Below are 21385 nucleotides of genomic sequence, written 5' to 3' on the forward strand. Positions count from 1 at the left end.
TTGGTATGGAGATATTTTGATACCCGAGAAAGGACATAGGCTACCTTTTATTGCGAAATATGTACCACGGGCGAAGCTGGGGCGGACCTCTAGTTAAAACGATATAAGCGATATGATTGATTCTTTATAAGTAGTAGGAGAGCCCGTGGGAGATCTGATAACAAGATGAGACGTATTTTTTTATAATATTTTTTATAAACAAATATGCCTATAATTGTTAAATTGGCTTTTTTTAATTAAATTAACTTTTATCGATTCTTTTTTCATCACCTTCATACTTTTAATAACCAAATGAAATTTATTTGACTGATATTTTTTGATATACAGAATATGAAGGACGGGCCCACGGGCTCTTAGACCATTATAAACACACTAGCTGCTCCCCGCGGTTTCACCGCCGTGGCTCCGCTCCTGTTGATCGTAGCGTGATGATATATAGCTTCCTCGATAAATGAGCTTTCTAACACCGAAAGAATTTTTTAAATCGGACCAGTAGTTCCCGAGATTAGCGCGTTAAAACAAACAAACAAACAAACTCTTCAGCTTTATAATATTAGTATAGATTCCTCGCTACACATCATTATTAGTGGAAAAACACCATTAGAATTAAACAATTTAACATAAAATAAATTTGCCTTTAAAATAAAATATACATTTTACATTGCTATAGGTTTTATGAAGTACACAATATACATATATGTAGTAACCTAAAAAAACAAAGGGTATGGTAAATAACATATTTTTAAAGGAAACTAATATATTTTTACTATTACACAAGAGAATTTAATTTCTGATGTCGCAGCCTACAGGTAAAATCAGATGTTTCATTAATAGCCTGGTCTTTTTGATAAACGGCATTTACGTATTTAAATGCCTGTAAGATACTCTTTCATTTACTTATTTTACCAGTCGGCTGCAACATTTAAATAAATAAAAAAGTAACATAAATATAAAAAAAACTTAACGAGATTAATAATAATATTGTTGTATTACATTTTCAGAATGAACGATATATAATTTATATAACAGATAATGATATACCAATATTTCATTTTAATGTGCGTGTTTTATATTTATACTACCTGCCCCGGTAGACATTGTTCTGCCCTATTGCCTCTTTTTCGTATTTTCTCTCCATAAGGGTGCTTTTCTACTAATAATGTGCGAGGATGTGTACCGAGAATGTGATACCCGTAGATACCCGTTTTCCTTGGTCACGGCATCACGTGTGAACAGCTGAACCGATTTCGATAATTCTTTTTTTGAAGTGAAACTTCTTTATCGGGGTTGGACAAAAATTTAGTGTAACATTTTTGTGTTACGCCGTACGCGGGACATTTTTGCGTTACGCAGTATGCGTGGCATTTTTGCGTTACGCCATACTCGTGACATTTTTGCGTTAAGCAGTATGCGTGACATTTTTGCGTTACGCCATACTCGTGACATTTTTAAGGTCATAAAGAAGTTTCACGTCTTACGTGTGTACTCTAAGTACACGCATAAATTTTTTTATTATATTCCTTGAAGTACGAGGATGGTTCTTATGTAGAGAATAGAGATAACGTAAATATGTAGCACGGGCGAAGCCGGGGCGGACCGCTAGTAACCAACAGTATCGTTTCAAACTTCAAACCAAATAAAACGATATAATTGGTTTTTACAAACACATTCCTCGCTACACTATTGCCATTAATGGAAAAGCACAGTATAAATCTAACTGACGAGATTATAGTCTGTCAAGAAATCTTTGTATTATAAACACTAGCTGTGCTCCACGGTTTTACACGCACAACTCCTGTTGGTCTTAGCGAGATGATAGCCTATAGCCTTCCTCGATAAATGGGCTATCTAACACCGAAAGAATTTTTCAAATCGGACCAGTAGTTCCCGAGATTAGCGCGTTCAAACAAACAAACTCTTCAGCTTTATAATATTCATATAGATTAGTATAGATTACGTGTCACGTTGTTTGTCCGCATTGTAATTCTAAATTACGTGTCAAGTTGTTTGTCCGCGATGGAATTCTAAACTACTGAGTCGATTTTTAATTAGACTCCCTGACACCCTGAGTGCAGTTTGATCTTATTTAAAAGATAGGATAGGTCTCAGTTTATAGCCGGAATATTCTTTAACTGCAAATTATTATTTGTTATTGCAAATTATCTGTTAGCTCCAAATAATTCTTACATATTTCGGCATCAGCTGACTGGATTTTGAAAATATTCAATAGATGGCACTATGTTAAAAAATAAAAATATTTCATCAATAATAAAAATGAATCGCCAAATGTCTTGCTAAGCACAAAACTCGACAACGGCGGAACCGATTTCGTTAATTATTTTTTTTATAATATTCCTTGATGTACAAGTATTATTCTTATGGAGAGAAAACGTAAACGTGTACCACGGGCGAAGCCGGGGCGGAGCGCTAGTTTGTTAAGCCCACGTGTCAGAAGTGAAACATCTTTAGCAAGATTCAATGATATCTAAATCATCATCTTACTCCATGACGTTTCTGCCCTGACGCGACCTTGAGATTTTACTCTCAACGCGCCTAAAGAAGTTTCACTTCAATTTTATTCAGTACCGCGTTTCAAAAATCATCTTTATAAATATAAAAATCACTGCACACCCGCACTAATCATGTCTTTGGCCACATTTTCGAACTCCGTCAGCGACATTCCGTGGTTCGATAACATATGGCTTTTCATACTACACTTTTGCACGAACGCATAACCGCACACCCCACACTTGAACCGCCTATCATTATTATGTATCCTCATATGTTCCCTCAACGTTTTCTTCCTTGCGTACGACTTATGACACACAGTACAATTGAACACCCTTTCACCGCTATGCTTGACCATATGTTCGTCTAACGACTGCTTTATGAAGAACCCTTGTCCGCAGTCCGGACATATATGATTCCTCTCCATCAAATGAACTTTTTTGATATGAGACGTCAATTTAGACTTTAGTATAAACGATTTGTCGCACACATTGCATTTGTATGTAGCCGCTGCTATGTTGTGCTCGTCGAACATATGCCTATTTCTTTGGTAGTAACTATTAAAGGTTTTGTCGCAGTGTGGACACATCGTTGTATATCTTGCACTTGTGTTATGCGTGTATTTCTCGTGACACTGTTTCCGCACTCTAGTACTGAACACTTTGTCGCAAAACGAGCACTTGAACGTACCAATTTCATGTGTTCGCTTGTGATTTCTCAATCTGTGCTGATTTATGAATCCCATATCGCAGACTTCGCATATATAATTTCGGTAATGCCCATTCATGTGTTGTAAGAGCATTTTGAAAGTTTCAAACGTTGAGTGACAGAGAGCGCAGTTTAGTATTTCATCGCCCGTTATTTTGAATTCAAAAATATAGTCGTAGAGATCCGGATAGAATTTCTGGCTGTGTTCATTCATTAGATGCTTCTTTAGATTCGATATATTTTCTATATTCTTTTGGCACAGTGTGCATTGTAGGTCTGTGATATCCATTTTGACGGCTAGGTTACTTTTGTCCAGTCTCTTGTCCAAGTATATTTTTTTGTGGTTTTCCTCGTTGTGGGTTTTCAATTCTTTTATATTTGCGCATGTGATCTTGCAGTATGCGCAAACTATTCCGCTTAAAGTTTTATTGAAGAACGGCGTACAATTTGAGTATTTCAATATCTTTTTCACGTTGTAAATGTGTTTCGAGTTGTCGCTGACGCTTATGGCCCCGTTTTCTTCTTTATCCTTCTTGATACGAAAGTCTGAGGGTAATTTTAGAGGTAAATCGTCGCAATCTGAAAGTAAAAGACGGAAAATCAGACATTTTAATTTTTACATTGCAAAAGTGGTTTCTTAGAGTATGCATTAGTTAGTTACTATCCTAAACACACCTTTGACCGCCTCCTCGGTACAGTGGTTGACGCGTGAGCGTAGAACCGAGGGGGCCTGGGTTCGATTCCCGGTGGAGACGAAAAAAAAAAATGTCTCGGTCTGGCAGGACACAGAAGGCTGATCACCTACTTGTCCCTAAAGAAAAATCGATCAGTGAAACAGATGTATGAATAATGCATCTGCCCCCTACCCCACTATGTGGACACGGGACTTCACACTATCCTAAACACAAAACGCTATTTTCATCTCTGTACCAAATTTCATCCGAATCGGTTCAGTGGTTGAGGCGTATAGTCGTAGACCACCTTCTGTACCCTAACCTCTGTTATTGTCAATTTCACATTTGTATTTATTATTCATTTACTTTATTACTTTATACTAGTTTTAAAAAAAAACCCGCATTGTTCATTGAGGTATTATTATAGAGAGGACACCACGAACAAAATCTGTGCGACAAGCGCGGCGGCGCGGGGCGGCTATTGAGTCATACAATTTGTAGATATTCTGCCTATTATTACTTAGAAATTAAAACCAATCAATGTAACAAATAAATATTGTTTATCTTATTAAAAAATATGAATAAACTTTTCGATTAATATCAATCAATGTAACAAAATAAAAATTGTTTGAGACGATTGACTCTAACTCGTGTTACAAAAAGTGTAGTAGCGATGGCCTCTCTAGTACGTAGTACATAGTAACTCAATGGCATTGTTCCCGTTCCTGTGGGATTTCCGGGATAAGCAGTAACCCATCTTATTCTAGGACTTCAGCTACCCACATACCAAATTTCAAACAGACAAACATCCATCCTCACAAACTTTCGCATTTATAATATTAGTAGGATTCATTTTAAGAGTTTACACTCACCGTCGTATTCTTCCGATTTTTTGCGTTTCTTTTTACGCTTTATACTGACGTCGCCGAGGCCGAGCATTTCAGCTAATTTGCCACTTGCAGTCGAATCTATTGCCATTATATCGTCATTGTTTAAATCTGAAAAAAATGGAAAAGGAAGCTTATATTTTGAAGTCCATTACACATAAAACGGTTTTTAGCATAGTAGTTAATATTTTTATGAAATTTGAAAACCCAGTGTCAAATATAGGTTTAATCTGTTGGGGGTTTAAAGAGTAGTATGTAAGCATCGAAACCGCGTGGAAAAGCTAGTAATAATAAAAATATAATGAATTTATTAAGAAAAAGGAACCTATTTAAAAAAAGTTTTTATTTAAATGACATACTCGAGTTATCTTCGAGCTATTCCTAGCAAGCCTTTTTATTTGATACCCATATAAAATTATTTTTTGACAAAGAAAACCGACTAAGACTTCAGCCACAATAAATACCATTGATTTTTTTTTGTTGTTTTTTTCAAAAACCACTGAGTCAATTTTGATAACATTTATATGGGGATGATGGCCTACCAAACAAAAAAAGAATCATTAAAATCCATTCATAATTAGTGAAGAAATCGAGTAACATAAATACAAAAAAACATACGGGTCGAATTAAGAACCTCTTCCTTTTTGAAGTCGGTTGATTATAGGAATGCATGCACGACATTTTGGATACGCGCCGTCATGTTTTAGAATGACGCATGATATTCATCGAATCTGATCGTGTATATGTCGTGGCCATATCGCAGATTTGCTCATTTCATGAAATGGTCGCATTTCATGAAATGGTTGCATTTCATGAAATGGTTGAAAGTCTATAATATTATTTTTTTATTTACATATCCTTTATTGCACACATATACCTACAGTTTTAAAAAAGCAGGGAATATGCAATTGGCTGCTTCAATATTTAGTTGCAAGATTTCACCTACATTACTGCACATAATATAGTATACATGTATGAATTGCAAATTAATATAAACCTTGTAAATTACTCACCAAAAAGATAGTCATCATCGTCCATAACTTCTTCTTTGATAACTGATATTTTTTCGGCTGAAAAAAGATAAATTTCCACATTAATATGGTGTGCGAATAAAAATTTAGTAAAAGTTATGAATTTATAAAGAATAGGAAAAAAATCGATCACGAGGCGGGACTCTAACCCGCATCCTTTCACGCCAATCCGGGGCGGATGCTTGACCAACTCGGCCACCCGTGACCCGCCAGAGCGATCGAATTTATTCTACTCTTTCAGTTTTATGTGTCTAAGCCCTAAGGGGCACACCGCGCGCCATCTATTGCGTAAAAGTTGTTCACCGCCATGGTGAATTGTGGCTAATTAGCCAGAATTGACTGCAGTTGTTTCTTTTTAACCCACAGGAATTGGATCATGCCGTCTCACATAGACATTAAATTTTGTGTGCGCCGCTTTTGAAGATCGAATCTCATGTTGTTAACCTATCTACACCATTTTACTTTAGGGTGTCGGTCAATAACCTTATTAACAGATTTTATCAGATAAAATCAGTCAATAAGGGTTTTGACCGACACCTTTAGTCAATAACCTTATTGACTAATTTTACCGGTCAATAAGGTTTTTGATTGGTTAAGACTGTAACATATATATTATTGTCAATAAAAAAAACTCATTACTTTCTTTTTATTTCAATGCGCCAATATTATATTTACTGAGGCGATTAATTTGTATTCCTGTATAAAAAAAACATCCCTTCTTGAAGTTGGATAAAAACTAACCTTTAACACTATCACCCATATTCATCAAGTCCTTCTGGCACCTCAACACTTGGTGCTTGAAGTCGAAAGCGTCGCGGAGACGGGCGATGCAAACCTCGCATATACCATTGTCAGTTTCCATTTGTTCCACTGTTATCTGTGAATTTGATTTGATTTGATTAGTGGAAATTTGATTTGATTTGTGGAAATTTAGATTCGATTTATAGTAATTGGATTTGATTTGTTTTTTCTTTGTGGAAATTCGATATGGACAGATATCATTTGAGGAAATTTGTTTTGAAAATTTATATCTACTAATATTATAAAGCTGAAGAGTTTGTTTGTTTGAACTCGCTAATCTCGGGAACTACTATTCCAATCTGAAAAATTCTTTCGGTGTTAGATAGCTCATTTATCAAGGAAGACTATAGGCTATATATCATCTGGCTAAGACCAACAGGAACGGAGCACTGCGGGTGATACAGCGGGGCCCGGCTAATCTTCTTATATATAAAAATTAATCGTAAATGTGTTGGTACTCGAGAACGGCTGAACCGATTTCGATAATTCTTTTTTTATTATATTCCTTGAAGTACGGGGATGGTTCTTATGTAGAGAAAACGTAAATATGTACCACGGGCGAAGCCGGGGCGGACCGCTAGTTAAATAATAAAGTTTAGAGGAATACAGATTTAATAGTTTATGCTAATTTAAAAATATACCTATTCCTTGTAAGAAATAGGTCTGTACATGCTCTTATAATGTCTTTTTTTTATATATAAGCATTCAAAGACATTACTTATCAACATTAAAGAAAATAAATTTGCTGGTTCATTAAAAATATAATATTAAACTTTTTTCAAAGAAATAAAACCATTATTAGGCCATTACATGGTAAGAAATAAATGCAACTACAGCTAAATACATATATATGCAAGCCTACACAGAATACATACAAGGTGGAAATCACTAGATAGCTTTAAGTCGCTGTTGCTATCTGTCTGTCCCTATGTATACTTAAAACTATGTAACTTTTGATGCGATTTTTTTTAATAGAGAGTGATTCTGGAGGTATAGGATATAATTTTTTAACTTTAAGACAAAGCGGATGAAGCTGCAGATTGCTAGTTAGTAATAATAAAAAAAAACGTGTAGCACTCGGGGACTGCCGCGGTAAAGCTATTGCATGCTATGCCTTCAAGCCAAACCGTGCCCGTCGGAGTGGGGAGCGTGAGGTTTTTTCGTTACGGAATTTCTCGATTCGGTCCCCGCGATAGAAGCTATGCAATAGCTTAATAAAAACAAAAGAATAATTACATGAATTTCGAAGCACTCCTTTAACATATCGGCGTAAATTTCATTTTTTCCCAAACATGTATATGTAGTCTTTATATCTTTGTCCGGTGGACGAGCAAGGCAACATCGACATAATGAATTTGTGTCCATATTTATATAATATTTGAATAATAACAATCAAATAAATCACAACTAAAATGCATGGATCTTCAATGCAATTCTTGTTATTTTTGACGTGATCAAATTGTCAAATCTATTGACAGTTTGACAAATGACAATCATCGTGATGGTAGAAAACTCAGAGTAGAAAACTTGTAGAAATGGTAGAGATTGCATCCAAATTTTCTTCGGACCCATTGAGATACTATTACTACGTATGGAGAAGACACCGCTTACATCTCTTATGTTCCGCTCAACAGAGGTCAACCGGCCACACTGCACTCAGTAGCTTTAGTGCCACTTTAGCGTGATGGTCACGTTCATGTCTTGTTTGTAATAAAGTAAAAAACATGAAACTCATCAAATATACCCTCGAGTGTGTTACGATAATGCACTATGTTACAGTAATTCAAATAATACGGCAAAGTGCAAAGGTAATTTTTCAACGGTAATTAACTACATAGATAATTTAAAAACAAACACAAGTTTTTTTAAAAACTTGGTTCGAGTAAAACTTTTGGCGCGTGCCATTTTGCGTCATTTGTCATAAACCAAAAATTTAAGAAATGGCATTGGGTATGAACAAGTGTATAAAAGATGTTTATATAGTCATATTACATGACGTAAATTTTTATAGTGTAAAATAATTGAGAAAATTGAGAAAATATTGTTCTGTGGATATTATTTGAAAAAAGGTTAATTCATGAACGATGAAAATCAATTACCTACGTAGTATCAATTTTATTTTGTTACATTGATTGGTTTTAATTGAAAAGTTTTTAATTGATATGTTTATTAATAATTTATTTATTCTATGACTGACTAGCCGCCCCGCGCCGTCGCGTTTGTCGCACAGATTTTGTACGTGGTGTCGACTCTATACGTAGTAATAATAGCTCAATGTTCGAACTACCCTTCATAAAAAGTATGTAAAATATTAAACTATTTTCAAAGAAATAAAACACTTTTAGCCAGTTCTAAAAGTTAAGCACTGGCCCGAAGTCGATAGTGAGGTATCCGAGTATTAAATAATATTATGCTAAATACTCAATACATATTTAATTATTGTGTTTAATTACATATTCACCTTCGACGAGTTCACTATAATTGTTAATTTTAAATTAGATTATGTAGCACAGAATATGTAGGTATGACTGGTGCACACTGCACAGACATCAAAATTTAAGTAATGTATAATATATCTTGAAGTATATAATAAATAAATAAATAAATATTATAGGACATTATTACACAAATCGACCTAGTCCCACAGTAAGCTCAATTAAGGCTTGTGTTGTGGGTACTAGGCGACGATAAATATAATATTTAATAAATATATATAGTTAATAACACCCAGAACCAAGAACAAATAATTGAGTTCATCACACAAATATTTGCCCTGACCGGGGATCGAACCCGGGACCGTCGGCTCAGTAGGCAGTTACTTTACCACTGCGCCAACCGCGTCGTCATATTAAACACTACAGGATGTCCCAAGAATTTGGACGTTGCAGAAATTGCGAGTAGCAGAAGAAACCGTTAATAATAAAAGGGCGTTCAGACATTCAAAAGACAACTTTTTCCGGTGATGTTGCACTTGCAATTTGCATTTAGCAACAGGTGGGTCATTTTAAAAATTTCTTGTAATTAAACACATTGTTATTGCTTTTACTTTGTTTTTATTTTATAGTTAAACTAGCTTACCGCCCGCGCTAAGTTATATACGTGATTAATAAGGTTAAAACACAGGGTAAAAATTAAGTTATTAAAAAAATATTCGCTTAATATTGTGTACACTTGGTTTGGTACATAATGCACATGGCAACATTTAGGTTTCTGCGGTTTTGCCGATCGCCGTTCGCCGTTCGCGTCTGCCCACAAAGTCAAGAAAATGGCGGAGCTTCGATCGAATAGCAGTGATACGGCATTGGTTTATTATTAAGTTATTTCAATAAGTGGACTGTTATATAAGTGTTATTTGTGAGTTAGTGAAAATATAAATAATGGAGACTATTTTAAAAGATGGCATGTGCCGTTGTTGTGCCTCAGAGGGAACGTTTAAAGATTTCACGGCATCCTACCAGTGGATGGGGGTTGAGGAGGTTTACTCCGACATGCTGAAAGATTGCTTTGATATCACTGTAAGTATTAAAATTCATTTGTATTAACTGTAGAAATATGTATCTAAATCCTATTTATAAGCATTTGTTTATAAATAATAGTTTATTTTAATTTTTAGAACATTTTGTGCATGTTTTGTTGATTTATCGATTCTATTCAATTACCTACCTTGTTAGGTATGTATTAACTACCTGTGCCCCGCGGTTTTACCCGCATTGCTCGGCTCCTGTTCGTCTAGGCGTAATGATATACGCCTAGACGAACAGGATTGACAGTAACAGCATTGACGTTCGCCCCAAACAATCGCACGAGTCAGAGCGTATACGCACTATGCGGGTAGCCGCATTGCGGGTAGCCGTCCGGCTGACCGCAAGCACAATTATGTACGTAATATTCATTTCTATGCGCACTGCGATGCGGCTACCGCAGACCGCACGCTATTATTTTTACTACGGCTACCCGCAATGCGGCTACCCGCATAGTGCGTATACGCTCTCAGATGTTGCAGATATTTTAATCCGTCAGTCCTCGGATCACAGACACAATAGAAAATCTATTGTGTCTCGGCCCGATCGGGCCGCTCGGTGGTCAATGGGTTAACAGTCGGTGACTTATATTCTTCGTAAACACATGATATTTGATTAAAATTTAATTGTATATTATTCATTTTGTTAAATTCTTGTCTTATAAATTTAAATGCAAAATTGGTGACGTGTTCCACATAACGAAACTCAGGTGAATTTTTAGAATAATTTAAGACTCGTGTCTTTTGATATGCTGCAGCTAGCTGCTTTATGGTCTCTTTCTCGAGAAGAACATTCAATAAAATTTAAGAAATGCCGTACAATATCTTCTAAAGGCATGAATCGATCAAGTTTTTTTTTATTTTAGCATTTAATGATTCCAAATGATTGTTTGTATCATTGCCAAAATTATGTTGCACGTAATTACTGGTAATTGACCATTCTTGACGACAATCATGCCAATTTTTGTCTAAATAATCAATTATTGTTTCTGGTAATTTTTTAACTCTTCATATAATTGATCATACCGTTCTTCAGTCTCCGCATAAACCATTTTTTGTAAAATAGATTAAGCCTCATCTCTTTCTTCTCGGGTAATATTTCTCTTTTCTGTCGTTATTTCTCTATTGAACGTTCTTAGGGTGTGGAATGCACACATAATTAAATTGATATCAACCGGCAACATACTTGTTTTTATAGCTTCTCTTTCACAAAGATCTTTATCTGTCATTATACATTTAATTTTGTTCCACGAAGGGTGACATTTTTTAAAACATTCCATCATCCATTCAATTGAAGTTTTGTTTTCATTTATTAAAATACTAGGTTTCCGCCCGCGGCTTCGCCCGCGCAGTCACAGAAAAACCCGCATAGTTCCCATTTCCGTGGGATTTCCGGGATTGCATCATTTTCCCGTGATAAAAAGTAGCCTATGTCCTTTCTCGGGTATCAAAATATCTCCATACCAAATTTCATGAAAATTGGTTCAGTAGTTTTGGCGTGATTGAGTAACAGACAGACAGACAGAGTTACTTTCGCATTTATAATATTAGTATAGTCTAGCCATTAAAATCTTCTGCTATTAATAAATATACAGGCGCACGAATATTTAGAAGTTTGAATGTACCGTCTATCCCGATGTACTCTGGGTATGCATTCATCACAGATTTCATCCCTGGAGTTGCAAAAAACATGCCTTTAAAAATATTTTCTTCTAGTAAGAAATAACTCTCAGCTTTGTAATCATTCCATAAAAACTTCTGTACTTCATCTAACTTATTTTCTTTACTATTACAGTTTAAATTGTGTAGGTCCTTCATAATTACAATTTTATTTGTTTCTTTTTCAATTAAACTTTTAATTCTATATTTATCGGCTTTTAAATTTAATAACTCTTTTACTTTAGATTTTGTTTCTAAAGACATTCTCCTAGCTTGAGGAAGATGGTCAAATAATTCTTTTGTAACCAGGTGATTATGCTGTAAATTTGTTGATAAAATAAATAAACTGTTTCGGTCTTTCGATACATTAAAGCTAAATGAAGCCGAACATTTTTTTTGAAAAGTACTTGACTCTCTTACTCCTGTTCCTTTTGATATAAACTTTTTCCCTCCATTAATACAGCAATACTTGATTTTATAATATTACAATTCTGGGTTAATGTACCTTTTTACGCCTTGTTTTCTACATTTTTCAATGGTCACACAATCTCTTTTATAGAAATAGCTGTAAGACGAATTTTGAAAATTCTCAACTCTTTTTACTAACTCGTTGTAGGTGTTAAATTTTTCATCGACTTTTAAATTATGTTCCGTTCTTCCTTCTTGAATATTTAACCTTTCTTCATCATTATTTTCTTTCGCTGCTCCAATATCTTCGATGTCTTCAATCACATCAGGATCTAAGATTAAATTAATTATTTGAACAATATATTATTATTTAATAAATAAGGTTAATAAATAATAATAATTTATACTTACCCATAGTAATTTCATTAAAATTATTTTACTTAAAATATTTCTAAATAAGTAAAAGTAATTAATTTGTGATTTATGACAGCTGTCATATAATTAACAGATCTTCGTGATTAACGTGATTAACGTGACAACGTCTTATAAAGCCGGCTGCACGCACGAAAAAACATGACTCATGCGGCGTTACCTCGCTCTGACTCATCTGAGGCGTTCCATGTAAGGCTTGAAGTGCGAGCGAGAGCGCGGAACGAGCGACAAAGAAGCACAATCGGACGTTGTCACGTTCAACTATCGTCAGTAAACCGACTTTACAGACAACAATTTTTTTTTAATTATAATTCTAAATGACTTTCATTTATTTATTGATTTAAAAATCAAGATTATTATTTAAATTTAATATTTTCATAAATGAAGTATACTTACCATATAAAGCTGAATATTGATATAAAATTGAATAAGTAAGGCTGAATCTACTTGAATTTCAAATATTTGAACTAATCTCTTTCAATGAAAAAAAGCATTAAAAATTGTGACGGTCGGGACTCTTACTTTCTAGTCTACTCCAGATGTACAGCTGCTTTTTAAAGTTTGCAAGAAACTATCAATGATATTTGTACAAATATTTAAGTGTGTATAATTAAAGGTTTACTGACTATCATTCAGTAAAGATCTTGTTTGAAATTAAATTAGATTTCGCAAATTTTTCTCATTAGAAGAATGTGATGGTCGGGACAACCTTATGTGACGGTCGGGACAAGTAACAAATAAACAAAAATGCATATATTTTTTATACCTTTATTAAGTTATATTAAATTAGTTTAATGCCCGTTTTCACCAACATCCCCTCCCATCCCTATACTACCACATAAGTATGGGACCCTTTACTTAAAAGGTCCCCTAAATTAGCCCCTATATAAAATTGCGTTTCACCATCATTTCTATCCCCTAACTAGGGGTTACATAACTATGTGAGGTTTTTCTCGATGTTAGTGATTGTTTCACTTGTAGACTTATCGATACTTTTAAATAATATCGTTTTTTATAAAATTCTCTGAAGTTTTTACACAAATAAATATAGTTTATGATAAATAATGTTTTCATAGCAATAATAAATATAATTTCATTCATTTTTTTAATTAATTTAATATTTTCTAGCATTTTTACTCTGTATATGCATAACGAAACTTGCATTTAATCTGTGGTAACTTGTATTTGACAGTTGGTTGACATTTATGTTTGTTTTAATCGCCTCTTCAGTGTTATTTAAATTTCACAATTAATTTAGTTGCGTTCGACAATCGATTATTATAATAAAATGGCTGAAAAAAGGAAGCGTAGTCAAAATTTTACAGTGGACGAAAAAGATAAGTTGGTGAAATTGGTGTGTGTTTTTAAAAACATCATTTTAAATAAAAGAACAGATGGTACAACCAACCAAGCTAAGAACGAGGCTTGGATAAACCTCTGTTCTCAATATAATTCAACATGGGTACAAATGAAGTTAAGGGAGACGAACACAATGTAGTGAACACACTACCATGTTCTAAGATATTAGGAACTCCTCTTTGGAAAAGGCGTAGACCAATTCTCAAAGAAAATCACCATCCCCAGACGGAAGTTGTGTCTACCCTGTGTACAGGATTCAGGGGGATAAATGAAAAAAAAAATTGAAATTGAAGATTTAAAAAAGAAATTGCTGGAAGAAGAAATAGAATTTAAAAGAAACAAATACAGTTTACAAATAGAGTCAGCAAGAAAAGATTTAGAAATAAAAATAGAAGTTCTTAACCAAATAAAGGGTATGCTATTATTAATTTACTTCACGTAACAGGTTTTCAAAATAATTTGTAATTTGTAGTCTTCTGTATCCATATGTGTTCTGGGATGTGATGTTGGTAATGTTTCCTATTTGCCCATTTGAAATGAGTTCCTCTATATTAGGAACATTATTTTCATTCACCGGCTCGCGTGCTTTTCTTAAAATACATATATTGTGTAAATAGACTCCATAAGTATTGTCTTTCTACCACATTCCTGGTTTTTATGTGAGCTTCGTTGTATTTCTGCTGACCTCTTGTCGTAGGATTTAAATAATGAGTCAACAAATGATTCTGAAAAGAAAAAAATATCTGCTGTTTTATAAGTTCATAATATTATAATTTACAGGTGGAAACTTCAATCTGAAGAATTTATTTGGTGTGCCAAAGAATGACCAAATAGAGAAATTTTATTTTTTTAAGTAAATTGATTATCTATGTCACATGGATTGTATTTATTTCTATACATATTTTCCTTTTATAAATACTTGTACTTGCTTAACTATTTTACCTTCAACGGGTATCCACTGTCACCCAGTAAATAGCTGTCAGTAAAGTCTCCTCTTTCAAATTTTCTATATGTATGATTATTTTGATAAATAGCCGAGTCATGTGTTGAACCTGGCCAACGTGCCACAACATCCCTTATTAATAAATTAGCTGATGCTATTGTCTGAACATTTATGGACATGTATCCCTTCCTGTTCCTGAATAACTCTGCATCATCGCCACCTTAAAAAAACATACAAAACGACATTATTTTGTGTAAAATACTGACTTGTTAAAGTAATAAAGTTTAGTCTTGAAGTTTCACCTGGTGATTGAATTTTCACATGTGTACATTAGGGAATCTTGAAATATTATAAAATTCCATCTTAACGTTTTCTTGCTCCTCACTTGTATTAGGGAAGTGGACAAACTCTGGTCGTAGAGTTACAATCGCTGCAGATACTCGCTTTATTATCCGACTGCAACTAGCCACACTGATACCACCCATGTCTGCCACAGCTAACAAGTGACTCCCCGTAGCATAAAACCTCAATGTCATTAATAATTGATTAATTGGAGATATAGAATTATTTCTGAAATAAAAGCAAATGAAATAGGTAAGGACAGCATTTGTAACTACACAATTTTAAAAGAAAATATAATCGTAGCGTAACTAGAAACAAAAAAAAAAAAAAATACCACGCGCACTATCATAGCATGTGCATAAATACAAACCTATTTATAAAAGCTTGTAATTAGTAGATTGTACTCACCTATTATCAGGAAATTCTAAGGCGTGTTCAATCTTTTCCAATAAATACAACACTGATGATTTACTTAACCTATATCTCCGAAAAAAATCAGTTTCATCAAAACTTTCGAAGTAATTTGGTCGTTTTCGATATATTTTTGGTCTACGATGGTTATTAACGATAGTCGAAACCGTGTCTAAATATTCTAAAAACTCATATAAATCACTATCCATCTTTGTTTCTTAAAGGATCACTCACTTATGTGCGGGTTTAAGGGCCAAAATGTCGGTCTCCTAAAGTTAGGGGACTTTTTAACGTTTAGTTGACCCCTAATGGCTGGTGAAACAGAAACCATCTTTTAACGGTCCCCTAAGCAAGTTTAGGGGATCCCATAAACTTAGGGGATGTTGGTGAAAACGGGCATAAGTATCCTGCCTCCAAAACTCAATTATACTAGCACTAATTAAACAAATAGTGTGACAACTTGAAAATCATTAAAACGAAAAAGTTATTTATAAGAAAAATGTTGTTTGTTACCACTAATAAATGATAATACATTAATTATTTTTCAAAAACATCTATCCTTTTGTTAAAACGATAAAAAATACGATCACCCTTAATCTAGAATGTGCACACAATTTCTTTATTATTTGGTCAAACGTGACATCGGACACATCATTATCAGCAATCTTAAAAAGTTTGGCGTTCTTGTCACATATCCTCAGATATGTTAATGTTATTTCACCTTCCTCATTGTCAATTTTGGTGACAACACCTGCGTAACGGTACTCGAATTTTCTCCCAGGAATCTTCACCAACACAAAATCACCACAGTTATGTGATTTAAATAGTCCGCTAGACTGATTGGTCTTTAAATAGTCCGCTGCTGCCTGCTTGCGCCCCATCATACATATTAGTATCTGGCCCTACTTAAATTCCTTGCTCATTTCCCTCAATATTTTCCTTATTGTTTTCATTATCAACTCTTATTTCTTTTACTATTAATTCACCCTCACTTGGTTCTTTTTCATCCACGTCCTGTTTCTTCATTAAATCCACGTCCGGTTTTTCCATTAAATCCACATCCTGTTTCTCGGTTAAATCCTCTTCCGGTATCTGCATTAAAGTGGAAGTATTATCCTCATTATCAGTATATATGTTTAGTGATTGATCGCTAGAGTCATCCGATGGATAAACGTCGGAGTAGTTTAATTTGCCACTGATGATCATAAGTTTGTTTGATGAATTGCACGTTTCGCTGTATAGAAATATACAATTGGTGACTGTAATATGCCACCGGATCAGATATTTTAGACAATACCTAATTTTTCTGGCAATCAAAAGAAAACACAACTAGATCGTCCCTCTTTTCCTTTAGCAGTCGATAAAATGCTCTGGCCTTCAGCATGTGTATCCTTTTCTCCGTCATTAAATTTATTTTTTCAGTTGGATCTGTTGATTTTTTTAAGCGTTAAATTAGCTCATTGCACTAAGAACAAGTGTCTGTACGAGGGCTTCCAAATCCTAAATTGTAGCATGTGTTGAAAATTTTTCTAAAATAACATTCACGTACCTGGACATCGTTGCTCTGATTATACATTTTCCACATTTTACGAATATTTAAAGTAGAGGGCAAATATTTTCTCAAAACAGTAGATCTGCAATAATAAGCAAGCACTTAAAAGATTCTATAAATCTTTTAACTGCTGTTAATTTATGCAAATTTGTTGCCGAGGTGTGATCACCGCCCCTTTTTTCTTGAACTACGGATCCTGTGCTGGCAAACGTTCGAGAAACTTTTCTGATCCTATGCTCGGTAATCCCTCAAATAGGTATGAATGTTTTTTGGCAAACTCTTATTAACTTTACTGATTTTCTTTTTCGAACAAATAATTTTGTTATATTTTGCGTTAGTTGGCGCTGACCAACTCTCGGCCGGCGTCTTTTAACCCTTGACACTTTGCAGTGCTTCAGTAAGAATGCATCCTGGTCCTTTTTATTTTTTGTCCTAAATTATTCTTCATGGACATTTGCTACATCGAGCATCGTCAATTTGCAACAGTTAAACTGTTTATTTTCAGCATCATGATTACAGCGTGGCTAACCTGGTGGCATTTTTGCAGAGTACCTATAAAAATAAGCGAAATCTAAAATAAATTGCATTTTGTAAAACCGATTGTGAATCTAAAATAAGACACTTTATGTGCTGATTGTATAAACACACGCCGTTGTAAGGAAAAAATGCTTACCTTTCCACCTTTGCTCTAGCCCGTTTCCAGGTCTCTGGTGCTCTTTTCTTTTTGCGAGCGTGTTCAGGAGTCACTTCCACTACATTTTCTTCCATTTTTTATTGATTTTATCAGGAAATACAATTTTTAAAAAGCAAAATAGTCAACACCGTTTCACAAGGAAATCACAGCCACGGCCATCTTGAATATGCAAGTTTTAGCGGTCTGTGATTGGCTAAAATGGACAATGACAATGGTGTGCGTCAACTGATTTGTTAGGGACAGTGGCATTTTTGCATCTCAACTCAATTTTTGTGCGCAATTTTCTATGGGACAGTGGGAACATTGCATCTAAATTGTTATATGGTACTAAATTAGTTTCAACGAAGTCTACTAGATGGCATTCATAGTTAGGTTTTCATTCAAAATGGACAGTGGCGGATTTGCTTTTAGACCCCTCATATATGAGTTATAATCAGGCTTTTGGACGCTTGACTTCTTATTTTCTACCTTCTCGATTTGTACGCGTTACTTTCGTAATAGCTGCGGGATTGTGCGTGTTAGAGGCCATCAAAACGCATTTCTTTCCTCTGTCTTTACATTTTGTTACAGATATTGAGCCGTCCATAACACTGTCAAAGTCTCCAGATGCTGGGCGATTGTCATCCTCTAAACGTTCTTTGTAAAAAAAATTTACTATTAGCCAACAGTGTACCGTATGCAAATATTTTGAGAGACAAGTTTTGTTAGCAAACATAGTGAATTAAAAAATCGGCCATAAAGTAAACACAAAACCCTAGGCGAGCAAATGTTTGTGTTAACTTCAAAACTGCAGCTTCGCCTAATCCAACTTCTGAAGTCACATCATCTCTTTTGCCCTCATATATTTCCATACAATACATGTAATTAAATCAAAAGCAATTGTGGTGTGGGAGATTAATTAAAGAATCAAGTTAATAAACTCGAGACTTATTTAATACTTGCAATTTTTTAGTTATCAACACCTGACATTAGTTCAACACCACTCATCTCTGCGATATCTTCACTAGAGTCACTGTCAGATCATCATCATGGACCACTATCCACCGTTGCCCAGGATTAAAATTTTTTTTTATGCTAGCGTCTGTCGCATTTTGCCAACATTTTGATACGGTGTAGTGGCTATGTATCCACGTTTCATCTAAGTAAACAACAGGCTGTTTGTTAGTACCTTTTTCATCATTTTCTCGCATTTTGCGTAAGTAGCGAGCTCTCCACACAGCTTTTTCAGGTTTTTTTATAAAAAATTGCCTCACGTTTTTACATTTTTTAAATGAATATCCAAGTTTTGTCGTAATAATTTTCCACAGAGTAGTTTTCTCAACTGGGAAGTTAAAATCCTTCTTGGCTTGTGCTAACACTTTTCGCAAGGTGGGAACTTCTTTTTCTGTTGTATAATATTGCTCAATTATATTGCGTATTGAGCAAACCATAAAATCATCGATATCCAATCTCTTCTTCGGAGGTTTACTCTTTGGTGTAGACAATTATATATTTGAAGTGCCTGAAGTACCTGGTGTTGGCGAAATTTTCTTTTTTGTTACAACTTTTATACGCCTTAATGTACGTTCGGACACGCCGTAGCTGCAGCGGTACATTTAACAATATTATCATAAGATTTAAAAAATGACTGGTATTTATTCTCATTTTCTCACAACTTCAACTATATATCTGTTGGTTCACTCGTATCCGACTGTGACGACTTTGTTGTCCTGGCAATATTTTTCATCGCAACAACGTCATCAACCGTATACGGCATGATAGTTAGTCTCTTTTTTTCCTCTTCCTCAAAAAAAGTCATTAATTTGAGTAACAAATTACGTTTTGCACTATGTAACACTGTCCCCTTTTTACTCATTGTAAAAAACACCACGCGATATGCGAACTACACTCCGAAAAATAAAATAACAAAAGCAGTTCGTATAATTACTTAATACAGCGATTGCCTCGCTAATAGCAGTAAAAAAAATATATCAAACTTAACAATAATAATCAAACTTAACAATAATAATCAAACTTAACAAAACGATCAAATAACATAAGCAAAAACAACGGGAGCGATATTAGTGACGGACGGGCGCACGTGCGCACGTGATAGAGTCTGTCAAGCGAGTCTACTCCCATGAAAAAGGCGGCAAATTAAAAAATCTTTCAGGTGTCAACACTGATATAGCCCGCTGAAAACTTATTGATACTTACTTGAATTTTTGATAAAAAAGAACATATTTGAAATAAATAAAAACAATGCATTTCAATGTAAGTATTTATTTGTCACAATCAGAACTAAAATCAGAATCAAGAAATTCAATGCCTTCATATGAAAAATCACTGTCAGTATCATCATTACGCACAGAAATGATGAAAGGTTCCAACTCAGTTTCGGATATCCTGTCTCTTACTTTATATTTGTTTTCGACACTAATAGTGTGATCTGTGCATTTTTTCCAATCATTGGCTGTCTACACTATTAAAACATTCTTTTATAAGGTTCTCCATTTCTGTTGAGTAGTGCTGCTGTCCCCAAGGTTGCCCAAATAATAATGCCTTTCCTTTAATCACTTTATTACTCTTCACAATATATGTGTTGTTAGAACTAGCCGTTAAGCACTACTAAATAATAAATTCTAATAAAATGTAGAAAGCGTCGGGGAAACACTGTGGACGCACACATATACAAAAGCTCGGTCAGCGAATTGCATATGTGTGTCCCTACATTATTCCCCCCCTTTTTCAAAAAAAATATACACTCCAAAAAAATAATTTTATCAAAAGACATAATAAACACACAACAATTACCGTTAAATACAAAATGACAATGCAAGACATATATTAATTCGTAATATTTCTTATTTTTACATCAATAAAAAATCTTACATCTAAACGGCTTAGCCTAATTAAAACTGATCGGAATACGTAGATAGATCACGATATGGTCACACACTCACTAGTCACTACATGAATTTATCATTATGTTAAAACTACGATATTATTTATTTTACGCGTATCCCGCAGTGGGCGGCGCTGGCTGGGTCACTTGCCCTAGCGTCGCGGACGCTCGTCCTTGGTTGGCCTTATCCACCTCGCGACGTAGCCAACTCCTGATCCGGCGATGGCAAAAACCACGCAGGCCCAATAGAACTATGACCGTAACGATCACAGCCAATATGATCATTACGATGACCATGGTGTTGACGTGATCGTCTATACTCCTGGATTCTATTTGCACGTTTGCAACTCCTCCAGTTTTCTCTTTTGTTGCGTAGTTACCCATGTTGTTACAAAAAAAAATATTATATAAACTAATTGCTAAGATAGAACTGTCCCCACTGCGAGCTGATTAATAAATGAATGTGATTAAATACTTGCATAAATAAAGTTTAATAAAAATGTTAAATGAGTGACCATATTATTACCTATGTAATCCGATATAACTTACTAATCTAGTACAAAAACAGGAAA

At 34.5% G+C, this 21385-nt stretch overlaps 2 protein-coding genes and 1 long non-coding RNA gene across 6 annotated transcripts in view; 2 read left to right on the forward strand and 1 right to left on the reverse strand.

Annotated features, from left to right (window-relative positions):
* Positions 1-10512, forward strand: part of LOC149475905 (uncharacterized) — a 65624-nt gene extending 55112 nt beyond the window's left edge. The window contains exon 2 of the long non-coding RNA XR_016317948.1: positions 10421-10512. This is a non-coding gene — a long non-coding RNA (uncharacterized LOC149475905). The remainder of the gene's footprint in view (positions 1-10420) is intronic.
* LOC149475907 (uncharacterized) lies at positions 1222-8054 on the reverse strand. Its single transcript, XM_089712852.1, has 5 exons — positions 7846-8054; positions 6550-6685; positions 5791-5847; positions 4763-4888; positions 1222-3795 (listed from the first exon to the last, which is right to left on the reverse strand). Exons 1-5 carry the CDS (start codon positions 7972-7974, stop codon positions 2621-2623), a joined length of 1623 nt encoding a protein of 540 aa, XP_089568978.1. The 5' UTR covers positions 7975-8054; the 3' UTR covers positions 1222-2620.
* LOC149475908 (uncharacterized) overlaps positions 9816-21385 on the forward strand; it is a 56090-nt gene continuing 44520 nt past the window's right edge. For all 4 annotated transcript variants that reach the window (XM_089712782.1, XM_089712781.1, XM_089712785.1 and 1 more), the window contains exon 1: positions 9816-10124. In XM_089712782.1, the coding sequence (XP_089568908.1) occupies positions 9987-10124 (138 nt within the window). In that variant the 5' untranslated portion in view covers positions 9816-9986. The remainder of the gene's footprint in view (positions 10125-21385) is intronic.

The sequence above is a fragment of the Colias philodice genome, chromosome 29 (genome assembly GCF_061535455.1).
Source record: "Colias philodice isolate Cphi_HAF_F1 chromosome 29, ilColPhil1 Martin Lab GWU primary, whole genome shotgun sequence".
Classification (NCBI taxonomy): Eukaryota; Metazoa; Arthropoda; class Insecta; order Lepidoptera; family Pieridae; genus Colias; species Colias philodice.